Below are 15,623 nucleotides of genomic sequence, written 5' to 3' on the forward strand. Positions count from 1 at the left end.
AGGTGCAGTTTTTGATCTTGTAGGTGTGCAATGTGACTGAAACTATAGGTCATGTGCTTTGTGACTGCCCTAAGTTTGTGGAAGAGCGTGATAGGTTGGTCAAGGACCTTACGCGTCTCGACAGCGCACCGTTGTCGGAGGATGTTATTTTAGGCTCTTGGCCAGACGCTCAGTCTAGTTTCAAGGCCATCAAGGCATTACTGAACTTTTTAAAAATTACGGGCCTGGACTGCAGACTTTGAGCATGCCAAACTGCTTGCCATATGTGCTACATCTTCCTTCTATCGTCATCGTCACCCATCATGCACCTCTTTCTTCCCTCTTTCTTTCCCTCTTCCCCTTCCCCCAATGCCGAGTAGCTGGCTAGAGGAATATACCTCAGGCCGACCTCTCGGCATTTCGTGTCATTAAACTTCTTTCTCTCTTGTTTCAGTCTTGAAGCCCCGAAGATGATTTGCTTGTTCATGAAAGCAACACTGGCACCACTGGTGGCAGTGGTGGCAGTGTTTTCAGTGCCATAGACATGTCCAGTGACTCTGATGTCTCTGACTATGACAATGGCTTCGATACGGTGTGGCTGTGGACGAAGTTAGATAGACGGAGCGTGGTTTTTCTTATTTCATATATTTAGACAAGTTGTGAATGTTGTCGCGTGGCAGTGACGGTGAAGAAAGCAAAACAGTGAATGGCGAAAGTAGCGTTTTATTGGGCGAACTTGTGCCCACAAAAGCAAGTTACACTCAAAGGACAGCAATAGCGGCGAACACTATCGGCAGTCGTCGAAATCTGATCAGCGGGTCAAGCAGGTCAGCTTTTATACATCAGTCATCGAAGGTTCCAGAGTAATCGCTGTTGCCCACGTGTCTTCCAGAATGTTCTACACCATTCGCGTCGCACATACGTGAAACCAAGTTACACAAGGTTCGGTGACAACTGACAGCGGGTGGAACCATTGATAACATTCGAGAAACTTCCTATACATGCAGGCACATCCTGCGCTGTGCGATAACATTTGTTAGGCGGTGAAATGTAGTCACTCGATAAAAATAAACACGTGTCAATACCCCCCTCTAAAAAAGCATCGACCCGATGCTGCAAACAAAGGAAAGTAATAAACAAAAGCACCCGTAGCAAACAAACAACTAAATGCGGAAGTTCATCAGCATTCGTAAAAGGGCTTAAGACAGACCACATGGACCACTTCAGATCATGTGCGGCACCACTGTGAATGTGAAATGCCATCTGGCACGACCTCATAGTCCAGTGTGCCAATACGTCGGATGATCTTGTAGTGTCCGAAATAGCATCGCAATAACTTCTCACTGAATCCTCGTCGACGTATCAGAGGCCAAACCCAAACACAGTCGCCGGGTTAATACTCGACGTAGCGTCGTCGAAGGTTGTAGTGTCAGCTGTCGGTCCTCTGCTGGTTCTTGATCCACAGGTGGCGAGCTGTCGGGCTTCTTCGACGCGCTGGAGATAGGTGGTGACGTCAAGATTCTCTTTGTCGCAGATGTGCTGCAGCATGGCATCAAGAGTAGTCGTAGGGTTCCTGCCGTAAACCAGCTTAAACGGTATGATCTGTGTTGTTTCTTGCACCGCCGTGCTGTAAGCGAACATTATGTACGGTAGGACGGCATCCCAGGTCTCTTGCTCGACGTCGACGTACATTGCTAGCATTTCGGCGAGGATCTCGTTCAGGTGCTCCATGAGACCAGTGGCTGGTAGGCAGTTGCGCTCCTGTGGCTTGTCTGGCTGTATTGCAGAATGGCTTGGGTTAGCTCTGCAGTAAAGGCTGTTCCTCTGTCGGTGATGAGGACTTCTAGGGCACTGTGTTGCAGCAGGATGTTCTCGACGAAAAATTTCGCCACTTCGGCTGCACTGCCTTTCGGTAGAGCTTCAGTTTCAGCGAAGCAGGTGAGGTAATCCGTCGCCACAACGATCCACTTGTTTCTGGATGTTGATATCAGAAACGGTCCCAATAAATGCATCCTGATCTGCTGAAAAGGTCGGCAAAGAGGCTTGACCGGCTGTAGTAATCCCGCTGGCCTTGTCGGTGGTGTCTTGCGTCGCTGACAGTCTCGGCATGTTTTGATGTAAAGGGCGACATCGGCAGTCAGGCGCGGCCAGTAATACCTTTCCTGTATCCTCGATAGCGTCCGCGAGAATCTGAGGTGCCCAGCGGTCAGATCATCATGAAGGGCAGGCACTACTTCTGGACGCAGCACTGACTGAACAAAAAGGAGGTAGTTGGTGCGGACTGGTAAGAAGTTCTTCACCAGTACGTTGTTTCGAATCGTGAACGAAGACAATCCGCACCTAAATGACCTAGAGACAACTTCGGTATTCCTTTCTAAAGCTCAACGAGGCCTTTTAGCTCCAGGTCTGCTCGTTGCTGTTCAACGAAGTCTTCTGTGCTTATTATTCCAAGGAAGGCACCATAATCCTCCTCGTCTTGTGGCGGTGGGTCAATGGGGGCGCATGATAGGCGATCTGCATCAGAGTGTTTTCGTTCGGACTTGTAGGTTACAGTGGTGTCATATTCTTGCAGTCTGAGGCTCCACAGTGCTAGCCGTCCTGATGGGTCCTTTAAACTAGCTAGCCAACACAATGCGTGATGGTCACTAATGACTTTGAATGGCCTGCCATATAAGTAAGGGCAGAATTTTGCTGTAGCCCAAATGATGGCGAGGCATTCCTTTTCAGTCGTTGAATACCTCTGCTTTTGACAGTGACCGGCTAGCGTAAGCTATCACCCGTTCAAGTCCGTCTTTCCTCTGGACTCTGACAGTGCCGAGGCCTAGGCTACTGGCGTCAGTGTGGATTTTGGTATCGGCATCCTTGTCGAAGTGCCCAAGTACCGGCGGCGACTGCATGTGTTGTGGTCTTTTAGTTCTTCAAATGCGCAGGGATGCGGCGTTTTCCACTTGAACTCGACATCACATTTTGTTAGATGTGTCAGCGGCTCAGCGACGCGTGAAAAGTCCTTGACATAGCGAGGCACACATGCCAAGGAATCTACACACTGCCTTCTTGTAGATGGGTTGCGGGAACCTTGCGATTGCAGCTGTCTTCTGCGGGTCAGGGTGGACTCCAGATTTGCTGATGATGTGGCCTAGGAACAGAAGCTGATGGTAAGCGAAGCGGCACTTTTTCGGCTTCACAGTGGGCTCTGATGACTTGATGGCCTCTAGTACTGTCGCAAGCCGCTTAAGGTGATCGTCAAAATTTCTGGTGAAGACGACATCATTCAAGTAAACTAGACAGGTCTGCCACTTCGATCCTGCTAAAACCGTGTCCATAACGCACTGGAACGTTGCAGGCGCCGAGCACAGTCCGAGCGGCATGACCTTGAACTCATAGAGGCTGTCTGGCGTGATGAAGGCTGTCTTTTCGCGATCTCTCTTGTCAACTTCTATTTGCCAGTAGCCAGACTTGAGGTCCATCGACAAGAAGTATTTAGCGTTGCAGAGCCGATCCAATGCATTGTCTATCCACGGGAGGTGGTATACATCCTTCTTTGTGATCTTGTTCAGTCGACGATAATCGACGCAGAAATATAGGGTTCTGTCCTTTTTTATCACCAAGACAACAGGAGATCTCCACGTGCTTTTCGACGACTGGGTGATGTCGTTGCACAGCATTTCGTCGATTTGGTGCCTAATAGCTTCACCTTCTCGCGCCGAAACTCGATAAGGGCTCTGGCGGAGTGGTCGAGCACACTCCGCCAGAGCTCAGTTATTAGTGATGCTCAGTTAGCACAGTTATTATGTGATGCTTTGCGACTGGTATTTGTCAAATCCTCGATGACGTTAAAAAGCAGTCTTCATATTGTCGGAGAAGAGTTCTGAGCTGTTGCTGCTTGCTCATGGGGAGACTTGGATTTATGTCAAAGTCTGATTCGGGAATTATGGTCGTCGAGGTAGATGCGGCAGAATCCGAGAGGACAAGCGAATTGCTGGTTTCCACAATTTCCTCTATGTGCGTGATTGTCGTGCCCTTGTTGATGTGCTTGGAACTCCTGGCTGAAGTTTGTTAGCATCACTTCTTTTTCTCGGTGGAGTCAAGCAGTCCCTCTTGCCACGCAAATTTCACATTCGAGCAGTAGATGTTGTTCGCCCTCGATGACGCCTTCTACGTCAGTGGGTGTTTCGGTGCCGACGGAAATAACGATGCTGGAGCGCGGCGGGATGCTCACTTGACCTTCAAGCACACTCAAGGTGTGGTGACTACGAGAGCTCCCCAGCGGTATCGCTTGACCTTCTGACAGCGTTATCAACTTCGACTTCAGGTCAATGATAGTGCCGTGTTGGTTCAGGAAGTCCATGCCAAGAATGAAATCTTGTGAACACTGTTGGAGGATAACGAAGGTGAGGATAATGAAGGTGGCAGGGTAAGTCCGGTCATGAACGGTAATTCTTGCGGTGCAAATTCAGTCGGCGTTATTAGGTGTCCTCCAGTGATACGAATTTGAGGGCCTTCCCATGCAGTCTTAACCTTCAACTGGACGGCGATGGGTCGGCTCCTGTGTCCACTAAGACGGTAACTGCTTGGCCATTGAGAAGCACATCGAAATTGGTGGTTCTTTGTCTTGCATTGCAGTTAAGTCTTGGTGTCGGATCACGGCTACGTTGTGTTGAGCTTAAGCTGGAACATCGCGTCATCAGGTCGTCTTTCGCCGGCGTGTTCTTGACTTTCAGGCTTCGTCGGGATGGCGTCGTCTCGTTGATATGTCATCGAAAAAGTATTTTCGGTGGCGGCGGAGGATCTTCGTCAGTTCGACAAACAGCAACCGCACCTCCATCGGTTACTGCCTATAGTTTTCCGGATATGGGCTGACGGACCGGCCCCAGGCTGGCCAGTGTAAGGACGGCACTGCGGCGACAGGTAGCGGCCTGGTGATGGCGAAAGGGTCGGTCGTCGAGTGCTCCACTGTGTGGCAGCGAGATAGTTGGCGATGTCACGTGGGCGTTCACCTTGCTGTGGGCGGCGGTGCATTGATGGTGAACCCTCGCAGTTCCATCTCGCAATAAGGGCATCGGTGGTAGATGTGCCTGGCTTCTCCGCAGTGATAGCAAAGCGGACGGTGGTCGGGGCCGCGCCAAACGTCAGTCTTCCTTGGAATGCTGCGTGCAGTGATGGATTGGCATGCTCGCGGCAGCGGCAGTTGATGACGGAACTGTGGCGTCACTGGCCCGTGCCGTGGGCGTGGAGGGGGAATGTGACGGCAGGCTACAGTGGCGTACGTCATCACTTGTGGCTGTGGCGGTTCAGGGGCCACTCCGAGTTCTTGTTGGAGCTCCTCACGTACGACATCGGCAATCGAAGCCACTTGAGACTGTAATGGAGGGAATAGCTTCTGAAGCTCCTCCCGCACAACTGCTCTGATAGTCTTACGCAGGTCGTCAGTGGCCAGTGATTGCACTCCAGTGTAGTTGGTCGAGTTCGTGCAGTGGTTGAATTGTCTGTTCTGCATTTCCAGTGTTTTCTCGATGTTGGTTGCCTCGCGAAGAAACTCTTCGATGGTCTTTGGTGGGCTTCATATCATACCGCCGAAAAGTTCTTCCTTCACACCACACATGAGCAGGTGGACTTTCTTCTCCTCTGATATTTCTGGGTCGGCATGGCGGAATAGACGGCTCATTTCTTCCGTAAATCCGTAAATGTGGCAACGTTCTCGTTCGGTGACAGCGGATGAAACCCTCTATAGCATTCAGGAAACTTCCGATACATGCAGGCGCGTCCTGCACTGTGCGATAACATTTGTTAGGCGCTGAAGCGTAGTCACTCGATAAAGATAAACACTGTCAGTATACTATCCCCATGTTATATGTATTTCAAATCTGCAGGGAATTTTTTATCCAGATGGGCAAGTAACAAAAAAATTGATTTTCTGAACGCCTTTTGGACGTTTAGCCGGCACATATAAAGGGTTACTTATCCATTATTTCTGTGACCTGATAACTGAAGGGTCTTTCCTTCCAATACAGTGGTGTAATGGTTTTGAGCCAATGACAAATAGTACAGCAGGCTTCCATTAAGTCGACTCTGGTTAATTTGATTCCGACCAAAGGTCACGCCAGGGCCTATGCATTTTTATGGGCCCGAACTTTCATTATTTCTATCCCAAAGTTGTCTGTCACGTGATAAATCAAACTTGACCAGTCCACACCCACACGCTTGACCCCTGTGGAGATGCCAATAGTAATCCCTTTAGTGGCAGCGTCTGCCTCAGCTTGGCTTTAGCTTAGGAGACAGTGAATGCGTCGAACACACATTATCTCCCTTTGAAAACTCCTATTTTCAGCATGCTCTAGGAAAATTTTAAGCAATAATCGTAGCTCACCAATGTCTGATTACGATATTTGCCCAATTCCAAAGCGGGCTTTTTTTTTTTTTTCGCACGGAAATTGGGTCGAAAATTGCCTGTGCATTGCAGTCGAAGGCTAAAGCAAACTGCCATTGCGGTGTCTGTATGCTTTGCCGCATAACATGAGTGTATTGCAGAAAAACTGACTTTATTAAACTGTGCGTGAAACTGACTTTACGAAACCAGCCACCATTGTGCAACATGAGACCCTAGTCCATTCTTCTTGCTAAAAAATCAAGCATGCATTTCATTTTTGCTTTGTTTAGGAGCTTTCACGTTAGTTAGATGTTAGTTTTCTACTATGATCACAGAAAATGCGCACACGTTTGATTTGGGGCCGTGTTAGCGACATGTGAAAACACCCGTGTACTTAGATTTAGGTACATACACATTAAAGAACCCCAGGTGGTTTAAGTCCCCCACTACAGGGTGCCTTATAATCAGGTTGTGGTTTTGGCACATAAAACCCCACAATTTAATTTTTGTCAGATTCGGAGAACATTCGTCTTAGATTCAGGCAAATACTGTCAAATAAATCATCAACATGTTTTGGCATTTTTTCTGCATCTTGTTTAATTCAAGCTGCCTGATAATTAGATCAATTTCGTTGGTCTTGTCAAGGTCAAATTAACAGGAGTCGACTCTATAGAAAATTAAATTAATAAATTCAAAGTCTGGCCCCAAAGCCCCGTTAAGTGGTCCTTGAGTAAAAGCACATTAGTGAACTGTCTGCCTCTATATTTTGCTTTCTTTGTTTGCCCTTTGCATACGCTGTTCTGCCATAGCACTTTCTCCATGAAATTTTTTCATTGGGGAAAATGAAAGGTCTCCTCGTTTCTTTCTTTTGTAGTTGTGGTCATATATTTACCATTTTCTAATGAGTTTTACGGCACTCCTTATCTGCAGGAGCATTGAAAAAGGTGATGATGTCAGTCTGGACCTCTATGCACCTTGGAGTGACACACCTCGCTACCACCTCTTTGTCTGTGATCGGCAGGCAAGAAGTGGAACACATCTAAAGTTTGCTATCTTCATTGTACCCCAGGGCAGGTGATTACTTTTGTGCATGACAAGCGAAAATGATCACAAGTGCTGGCAATGATGACTAAAAAAAAAATACTATTGCTGCTTAAAATGCTTTGCACGTAGCAAAAGCTGTACTGCAGGTGAATACTGTTGTAGAATACCCTAGAACCTTTATGTGGTTACATTTTTTCATGTTCTTTGGTTTCCCTGTTTGGAGGATTTTTGAGGAACCAGGCATAGTGTTTTCATACGCAGAATAATTCTTTTATTAGCTTTTGTTAGCCTGTAGAAAAATGCAGGAAAGAAAAGAGATGGAGGAAAGATGTATTAGACGGTTGAAACAGCATATTGATCGATCAGAAGATAGTGAAATGCATTATGTTTCAATTGGCAAGCAATGTTGTCTGGGAGAGTGTTCCATAAGTGAACCACACGGGGCAAAGCTGAAAAATTAAAAGCGTGTGTATTGCAATAAATTTGGGTGTAGCTGAATTGATTGTGCAGTCTTTGGGATGTCAAGGATGCTTGAAACCACATGAAGCTCGCCCTGATTGGCAAATGGCTGATCATCCACTCTTGATCACTGACTTCCTGATGAAGCTTGTGGCAATGCCCCTGCTTGCACCCTAGTGCATTAATCCCTGTGTTCAGAAATGTGCCTTAACTTGAAGCCGCTGGTCGACTTGGTCAAGTCCAGCTAGAAATAATGCCTGATCTGAATGTGCCCAAGAAGCTTATTGCGTTTCTTTGGGTGTGTTCTCGTCAGCGTTATTTGGAGCCAAACTTGACTAAGTCAAGCAGTGGCTTCAAGTTAAGGTGCATTTCTGAATATGGGGGTAAGTGTTACTATCACGAACAAGTGAAGCTTGAACACAACAACTCAAAGAAAGTACAGAGGTTTTGTTAAAGGATTTCATGTGAAGGTACAATTCATTTACCTATAAAAGGATCTGAGTATTGTATGTTGAAGTTCTAGTCAAGCACAAATTTCCTGTTTGACTTTTATTTGTCCACATAATAAAAGTGCTTTGGTGCAGAAGCAGCTTCTAAGCGGTACTGTCTAGAGCTGTGGTGCTTATGACTGGTATGCAGGGAGTCAGAGTGGCTGTTTAGCACTGTGGAGGGTCGTCAGCAGCTGACTGAGACCTGCCGGGCCGATCGTGTGATTGTGGTCCACCTATGTCGTGAACAAAACTACCTGGGCCTGGATCAAGTCAAGCAGGAGCTGTCCTCTAAGGTCATGGAGTTGGCACCTGCCTCATATGTGCCAGGGAAGCAGGTTCGCACCTCTTGCCATGTTTTTTCCTTTGAGTAGGGGAGCTGGTTCAGCCACTTTGTACATGTTGCTTCAAGAATGAATCACTGACCCAGCAGGCACAGCAAGACACCTTCCAATTTGTTGTTATGAGTGTGGGTGCTATTCACGCTTTAAAGGGACACAAAAGGCAAATACTAAGTCAACGTGGACTGTTTAAATACCATTCCAGAAACCTTGCAGCACTTGTTTTGTGCCAAGAAAAGACTTAGTTTACAAGAAAATTGCATCTGAAGGAACCAAGTACCTTTATCACAATTCAAATCTCCCGCCACCCAAGCAGGAAGTGGTGACGTTGCATACGCCATCACCACCACTTGCTGCTGTCTGTGAGTAAAACGGTGCCTGACAGACTGTGGTACAGTTTTTTGCACAAAACGCAAATTCACAGCCATGGAGAAATCGAGCCTAGACAAAGCAGTGGATTTGCCACTGCAGCTGCTTTTGGTCACATAGACGTGGAATTCTCCACTACTTACAGTTTGTGTGAGTTTTGCAAGCCAGGAGAACCTGTGCAGCACTATGCAATAATGAAACTGCTGAAACTCGAAGGTGCGAGCAATGCAGAGTCAAGGGAAACCGAAACCTTTCGACCGCCCGTGCCATTGCCAAGGGTAATGGCAGTCAATGAGTTATTTTTTTTAAAATGAAATAGAACTGGACAAGTAGTGTTTTCTTTCATCTTATAACGAAATGCAATAATGTTTTTATAATGAGTGGTTGAGTAGTGGTGACAGAATTTAATTGAGGGGTGCCTTTGTCATCTGACAAGTATTTGATTGTCCTGAGGGAGTCTCCAATCGTGTCCTGCATTTACCTCAATTTATCCAATTAGTAACGCTCTGTTCACAGTAATATTGACGGCTTAGAGATTCTCGAGCACTTGTCTATCAGTTTAGCTTGGCTTAATATTTGCTTTTGGTGCCCCTTTAATGGTGCTGTAGTATTGCAAAGAAAAGGTTTAACTTTACAGGGAGACATTTTCTAAGAGCATAGCAGGTCAAAAAGTGCAGGTACTGTTATAAGTGTATGAGTGAACCATCTGCTTTTCCTACTTGCGATGAATGGGTACGGTTCACATGCAAGCAGCTTGGTGTGTAGTACAGATTAGTGTAACACATCTGTTACCTACAAAACGTTGACAGCACACATGCACTACTTCCTCCTTCTAGAGACTGCTTCACTGATTTTGTTCCCCATTTACTTTTTCCTTTCAAGTCTTGTTCCATGTTATAATTTATATAAAGCCTTTGTTGTAGCTGTCATTGAGGTAGCTGCTTCTGTTTCATTGTTATGACTCTTGTAATGGTCTTTGTCACTAGAGATGAATGATCACAAAAAGCAGCCTATGCGTGCTTAATCTTTTGCATGCTCTTCAGAAGTGTGGAAATCTGTACATGTTCTTAGTCTGATCAACTGAATTAACATGCTGCGCTTGATGCAGCCATGGAGCAGTGGAGTTACTGCATCCATTCCCAGCACCTACAATCTAAGATTGTATCTCCTCGTCCTCCTATCTAGCACATCTCATGCTTCATTAAAACACAAAAGAGCATTTAGAGCCATGGCCTTTTTTTTGGAATTTACTTCATTATGTGTTTCACTTGAGATTCCAGCACAGTGCAGACAATGTTGTATGTACGAGTCCCTTTACTATCTGTGTCCTGGTTTTGTGTGCCACCTGTTTCCATTATTTGTGAACCTAATATAATATCCTAGTTGGATAATGAAAATTAAAGTGATCCTGTTTATGCGTGATGATCATTAACAGCATTTAATGCCATATTTTCACATTGCATCAGTTTTTTTTCTCTCTAGTTTACTGCTACTCGGGTGGGACACCTTGCTTGTTGGTTACCAGGCCTGGAATGTTTTATTTTATTTTTTTTTGTTATTGAAGGTCCCATATTTGACGGCAGGGGAGGATGTGGGCCATCGTCAGATTAGGCACCAAGGCAGCAGTCCATTGAGTGGTCAATATGTCATTGAAGATGTCAGTATGCCAAAAGGCATAGTCGTGAGACGCTTAATATTTCTTGACAAGCCACATGTCATACAGACAGAAGCTAGGCTTAAATCAGGTAAGTGTGCACTCCGCAGTACTACCATATTCTCAAGCAGTTTGCATAAAACAGACAAAAAATAAATGAACTTTGATGGCTGAAAATCTTCAAAACGTACAGAATTACATTCTACAAAGCAGGTGTGAGAAATCTGCCAATAATGTTCAAGGCAATGTCATTATATCACATAGAAAGAGGTCTTTCTAGAAACAGCTCTCTGTAGTTTCAGAATTATTTTACTCATAATTTCTTTTGTGTGTCTTGGCATACTGAAAAGAGGGAACTGCAGGAGTGCAATACTAAAAATGTTTCCTCTGAGTGTTTAAAACATAGCCCTTTAAGGCTGGCCACAGCTGGTTACACTCTCATAAGATGCCTGCTATAATATACAGTAGACTTCCGTTAATTCAACTCCGGTTAATTCGATTTTTCAGTTCATTTGATCCCAGCCAGCCCTCATGGACCAAATATTCGTTATTTCTATCTTGAAATTGGCCTTCTCCACATAATTTGAACTTGACCAATCAGCACGCATATGGCTGCCCCCTATGTGACCTCAATAGCAACCCCTTTAGCGGCAGCATAGTAGCATCTGTCTCGGCCCTTAGGGGACAGTGAATGCGTTGAATACACATCTTAACCCATCGAAAACGCTTATTCTCGCCCTGCTTGAGGCAGATTTTCAGGCAGTAACCATAGCTCACAATATCTGATAACGCTATTTACCCAATTCTAACACGCACTGTCAGGATTGGGGGCTCAATCCCATCGCTCGTGATCCTTTGTCAAGATTGGTGTCCGGCATGAATTCGAAGGTAGCTGGCCCATGCCGTCGTGCAACTTATCCACGCTGAGGACGTTGATGAAGGGAAGAACTGCTTCTCATCGAGAACGAGGAATATGGGTTTATTTACAGTATTTAAATCACTCTAACATGACTGCTTGAGAAAAAGAGTGTCAGTCCAACATGACTGCATGAGAGAAGTGTATCCAGCATTCGCACCACAGCAGTTTTTAAACACTCGGTCCTCCTGCGATACAAGGTGACGCGAACATTCGTTTACTCATTGTCAACTTGCCGCCGCCCCGCAGAACAGTTTACGCACACATAGGCACACACATTCCGATGTCCGGTGCCGACGTCAGAGGGGCGCCGTTCCGCAGAACAGTTTACGCACACTTAGGCACACACATTCCGATGTCCGGCGCCGACGTCAGAGGGGCGCCGTTCCGGGAAGCTCGGAGCCATGGTGGGTAGCTCGTTGTCCTGCGTCCTGGAAGGCGCGTGGGAAGCAACAAAAAATGGCTTTCGCGCGGCAGCTCGTTCACGCGTACCAGATCAGGTCCGCGCTGGAGAGCTCGGGCACAATAGTTAGCCCGCCGAACTCGTTCCGTCACAACGGGGATGGGGCTGGAGGATGGTGGCGGTGTCAGCACAAAGCCCGCTTCATCGAACGCATCCTAGCTGAAGCGACGGAGAGTGGGGGATGCGTGTCTTGTTCCCCGGTTGTAACTGGGTGGCAATCTTGCATTGCAGCTCGCCATTCTTAACAGCACCTTCTTTTTTTTTTCAAGCAAATTTGCTCGAAAATTGCTGCGCAGTGCAATGAGACATGAACCAAAACCACCTTTACAGCATTTGTATGCTTTAGCGCATACAACAATGTATTGTGGCGAAACTGACATAATAAAACCGTGCGATAAGCTGGCTTTAGAAAATCGGCCACCACCATTTGCAACGCTTATTAGGCTCTTGCCCATTTCTTTTGTTGAAAAATTGGGTGCGCATTAGATTTCTACCTTGTACACATAGGAAATGGGTGCACATTTGATTTTGGGGTGTATTAGAATTGAGGAAGTACTACCCGATAAATCTGCAGTGTATTTTGACATTTTTTCTGCATCTTGTTTAATTTGACCCGCTGTATCATTAGATCAGTTTTGTCGATCCTGTCAGGGTCAAAGTAAAGGAAGTAGACTGTATACGTGCATTACATAGACTAGTACCACTAGAATCTTGTCACTAGTGCTTGTCTTACACTAGCTCTATGTATAAGGTTCCATTCATTTCTGTGATAGTCTAAGACAAGCAAATTATGACCATAGATTACAACCACAAAAATTCTCTGCAGTCTTGATCCTTAGTGCTATTAGCACTAAGCTATTTCATACTTATCTTGTCATACTGACGCAGTGTACAGTTTTTATTGCCTTGCTTGCTGGTTGTCAGCCATAACAAGCTTGTGTTGTCAGCCATAGCAAGCTTGTGTTATTTTGAAAAACATAGTAATGGCCTGTCCTGTTTCTGGAGAGCAATTGTAGCATGACTTTCACAAAGTATCATACAGCCCCTGCTAATAAATCTAAATTTATTGGTGTGATGCTAGACGGAAAAAAAGCATGCTGTTTGTTCAGTTTGATACTGGCAAATATAAAGGTGATGAATGCTCAGAATTTTGAATACTGCAGTTGATGATAATTCACAGTTGGATATTTCAAGATTATATCACTTCATTAAAATGTGTAAAGTCCATGCATTTTAAAGCCCCTTTAATGCAAGCAAGTCATCTAAATTAATTCAAACTTCTTGGTTTCCCAGGAAAAAAACAATGTAGCCAAACACATCATCTATATTTTGTATTCATGGTGCTGTGTATGTTGACAGGTGTTTCAATAATGTGCCACTACCAGCCTGGCCGCATGTTTTCGGGAGGCAGGGCACACAGCTGTTCTAGACCTACCTCTTAAATGCAACCATGTGTGTATATTAGTGTATAAAGCTAATACTTCTTTTTTGAACCATGCTTTTTCTTGAACAAAATTAAAATTTCCCATCTGTTTTTATGCTACCATGAAGAGAACCATTGCTCTCTCTCTCTCTCTCTCTCTCTCTCTCTCTCTCTCTCTCTCTCTCTCTCTCTCTCTCTCTCTCTCTCTCTCTAATATATATATATATATATATATATATATATATAATAAAGACACAAGGCCAATATGCCCTGATAAAGGAAGTTCTACTTCTGAAATTGTTGGGGAATTAAACAGTAACATTTTGACAACACTTCAGCTTGCCTTTGTTTTGATGAAAACACTCCGCGGATTCATTTGGCAGTATTTTCCAGAGTCTAACAGGCCCGCGAATAATATGCGTTCCCACTTGTTATGTGTCCAAAGTAGAAAATAAATGTAGAAACGACATTACAACTCGCAAGCAAAATAGAAATATAATGCGCCCCCGTTTTTTTACCTATGAATATAGGCAACAGCCTAATACGTGTTGCTCAATGGCAGCCGGTTTCCTGAAGTCAGTTTCGCCGCGACAGATTTATGTTATGGGGTAAAGCATATAAACGCTGCAAAGGCCGTTCTGGTTGTGTATTCGATTTTACTGCACAGGCAATTTTGGCTCCTAGCAAGCATTCTTGGCTCCTCGAATTCAAGGAGCGCAAACGTAAGGTTGCCGAAGCTGCAAGAACAACAACGCCCGCCTTGGGTTGTTCGAGTCCCGCACGCTCGGCGAATGTCGATGTGCTGCAAGGATTCACACAATGATTCTTATTATGTAGGTGTCAATGACAGTTTAGTGTGCCAAATTTTCTAGTGGCTTCAAATCGTACATTCTTTTTTCTTGCTTTTTTTCGTACAATGTACAAACGAGGTTCTACTTTATAAACACAGTCACTGACCAATAATTTAGACATGCTCAATTATTCACAATGTTTTCTGACACCTTCGAGCTTACCATTTGACAATTCGGACTCCGCCTGCACAACTGCATGCTAATTTTACCACCAAGTAGAAATAGTGATAGTTTAGCTTTGATGCGTTGCCGGCATTGCTTCAGCATGGTCATCAGCCATGTTACCAGTGCCTCCTCAAAACCAAAACTTGCAAAGCCTACTTTATCCAGCACCGTTTGCGCCCAACTGCAGTACAAGCCAAGCCAAGACTGGCAAGCCATTGTGAAGCTGCATTGTGCATTGTCATGCAAGTTCAACCGTCGTTGGTTCAGTCACATGCTAAATAGTGACACGGTCCCAGCAACTTCGTTAAGCTGCTTCAAGCAGTGCCAACTCCCCTCCATGTATGCACTAATGAGGGTGGCGATTTGTCCCGGACAATTATTGTTGCAAGAAACCTGCGGTCATTCAGCTATTGCAGCATGGTTAACTTATGTTTCCAGAGGTTGAAAAATCGGTGCAAGCGTTGACTATACTGTCAGCAACCGATTTTTCGGACCCTCTAGGGAACGTAAAAACGTCCGAAAATTCAGGCAGTCTGAAAAAATGAATGCATGCAAAAAAACGCACCTTTCCTCTTTTTTTCTCGGATCTAGAGGTAAAGGGCGAAGTACCAGGCATCCGAAACCCTGCCAAAGCATCAGTGAAGTGGCTATAAAAAGAGGCATTCAAAAACTCTGTATGCAGCCGACTGCCAGTTTATTATGTACATGCGCATCGTCAGGCAGCCGGTGTTATTGCTGCAGTGGCTTGAAGAACTTGTTGATTGTTGTTTCGACGGCGTTCCAGTTGCATGCGATCATATTCGCCTCGATCTGAGCAAGGGTCATGTCAGCACTGTACACCGATGAAAGAGTCAACAGTGCTCGCGTCAACTCGGCGCTTGTAGGTGGCGCGGGCATTGGCTCCTCATTTTCAACATCGGAGTCTTCTGAATCCCCCACAACCTGACGGACTATTTCCTCGTCAGTCAGTTCTGCGCAGAAGTCGAGCTCGTTGTCAGCGTCAATAAGCTGTTCAAAAGTTATTTCCGTGAGTATGGAAACCCCAGCAGAGCGGAGGTCGTTGATCAAAAAGTCCGGAAAATTGGACGGCAGGGGGTTCGAGCA

The 15,623-nt window shown here is 45.5% G+C and overlaps 1 protein-coding gene across 1 annotated transcript in view; it reads left to right on the forward strand.

Moving 5' to 3' along the window:
* LOC139047675 (eEF1A lysine and N-terminal methyltransferase-like) overlaps positions 1-15,623 on the forward strand; it is a 37,204-nt gene that overhangs the window by 7,322 nt on the left and 14,259 nt on the right. Inside the window, exons 6-8 of the mRNA XM_070521587.1 lie at positions 7,277-7,420; positions 8,489-8,675; positions 10,612-10,792. Coding sequence (XP_070377688.1) covers positions 7,277-7,420; positions 8,489-8,675; positions 10,612-10,792 — 512 coding nt within the window. The remainder of the gene's footprint in view (positions 1-7,276; positions 7,421-8,488; positions 8,676-10,611; positions 10,793-15,623) is intronic.

The sequence above is a fragment of the Dermacentor albipictus genome, chromosome 1, assembly GCF_038994185.2.
Source record: "Dermacentor albipictus isolate Rhodes 1998 colony chromosome 1, USDA_Dalb.pri_finalv2, whole genome shotgun sequence".
NCBI classification, from domain to species: Eukaryota; Metazoa; Arthropoda; class Arachnida; order Ixodida; family Ixodidae; genus Dermacentor; species Dermacentor albipictus.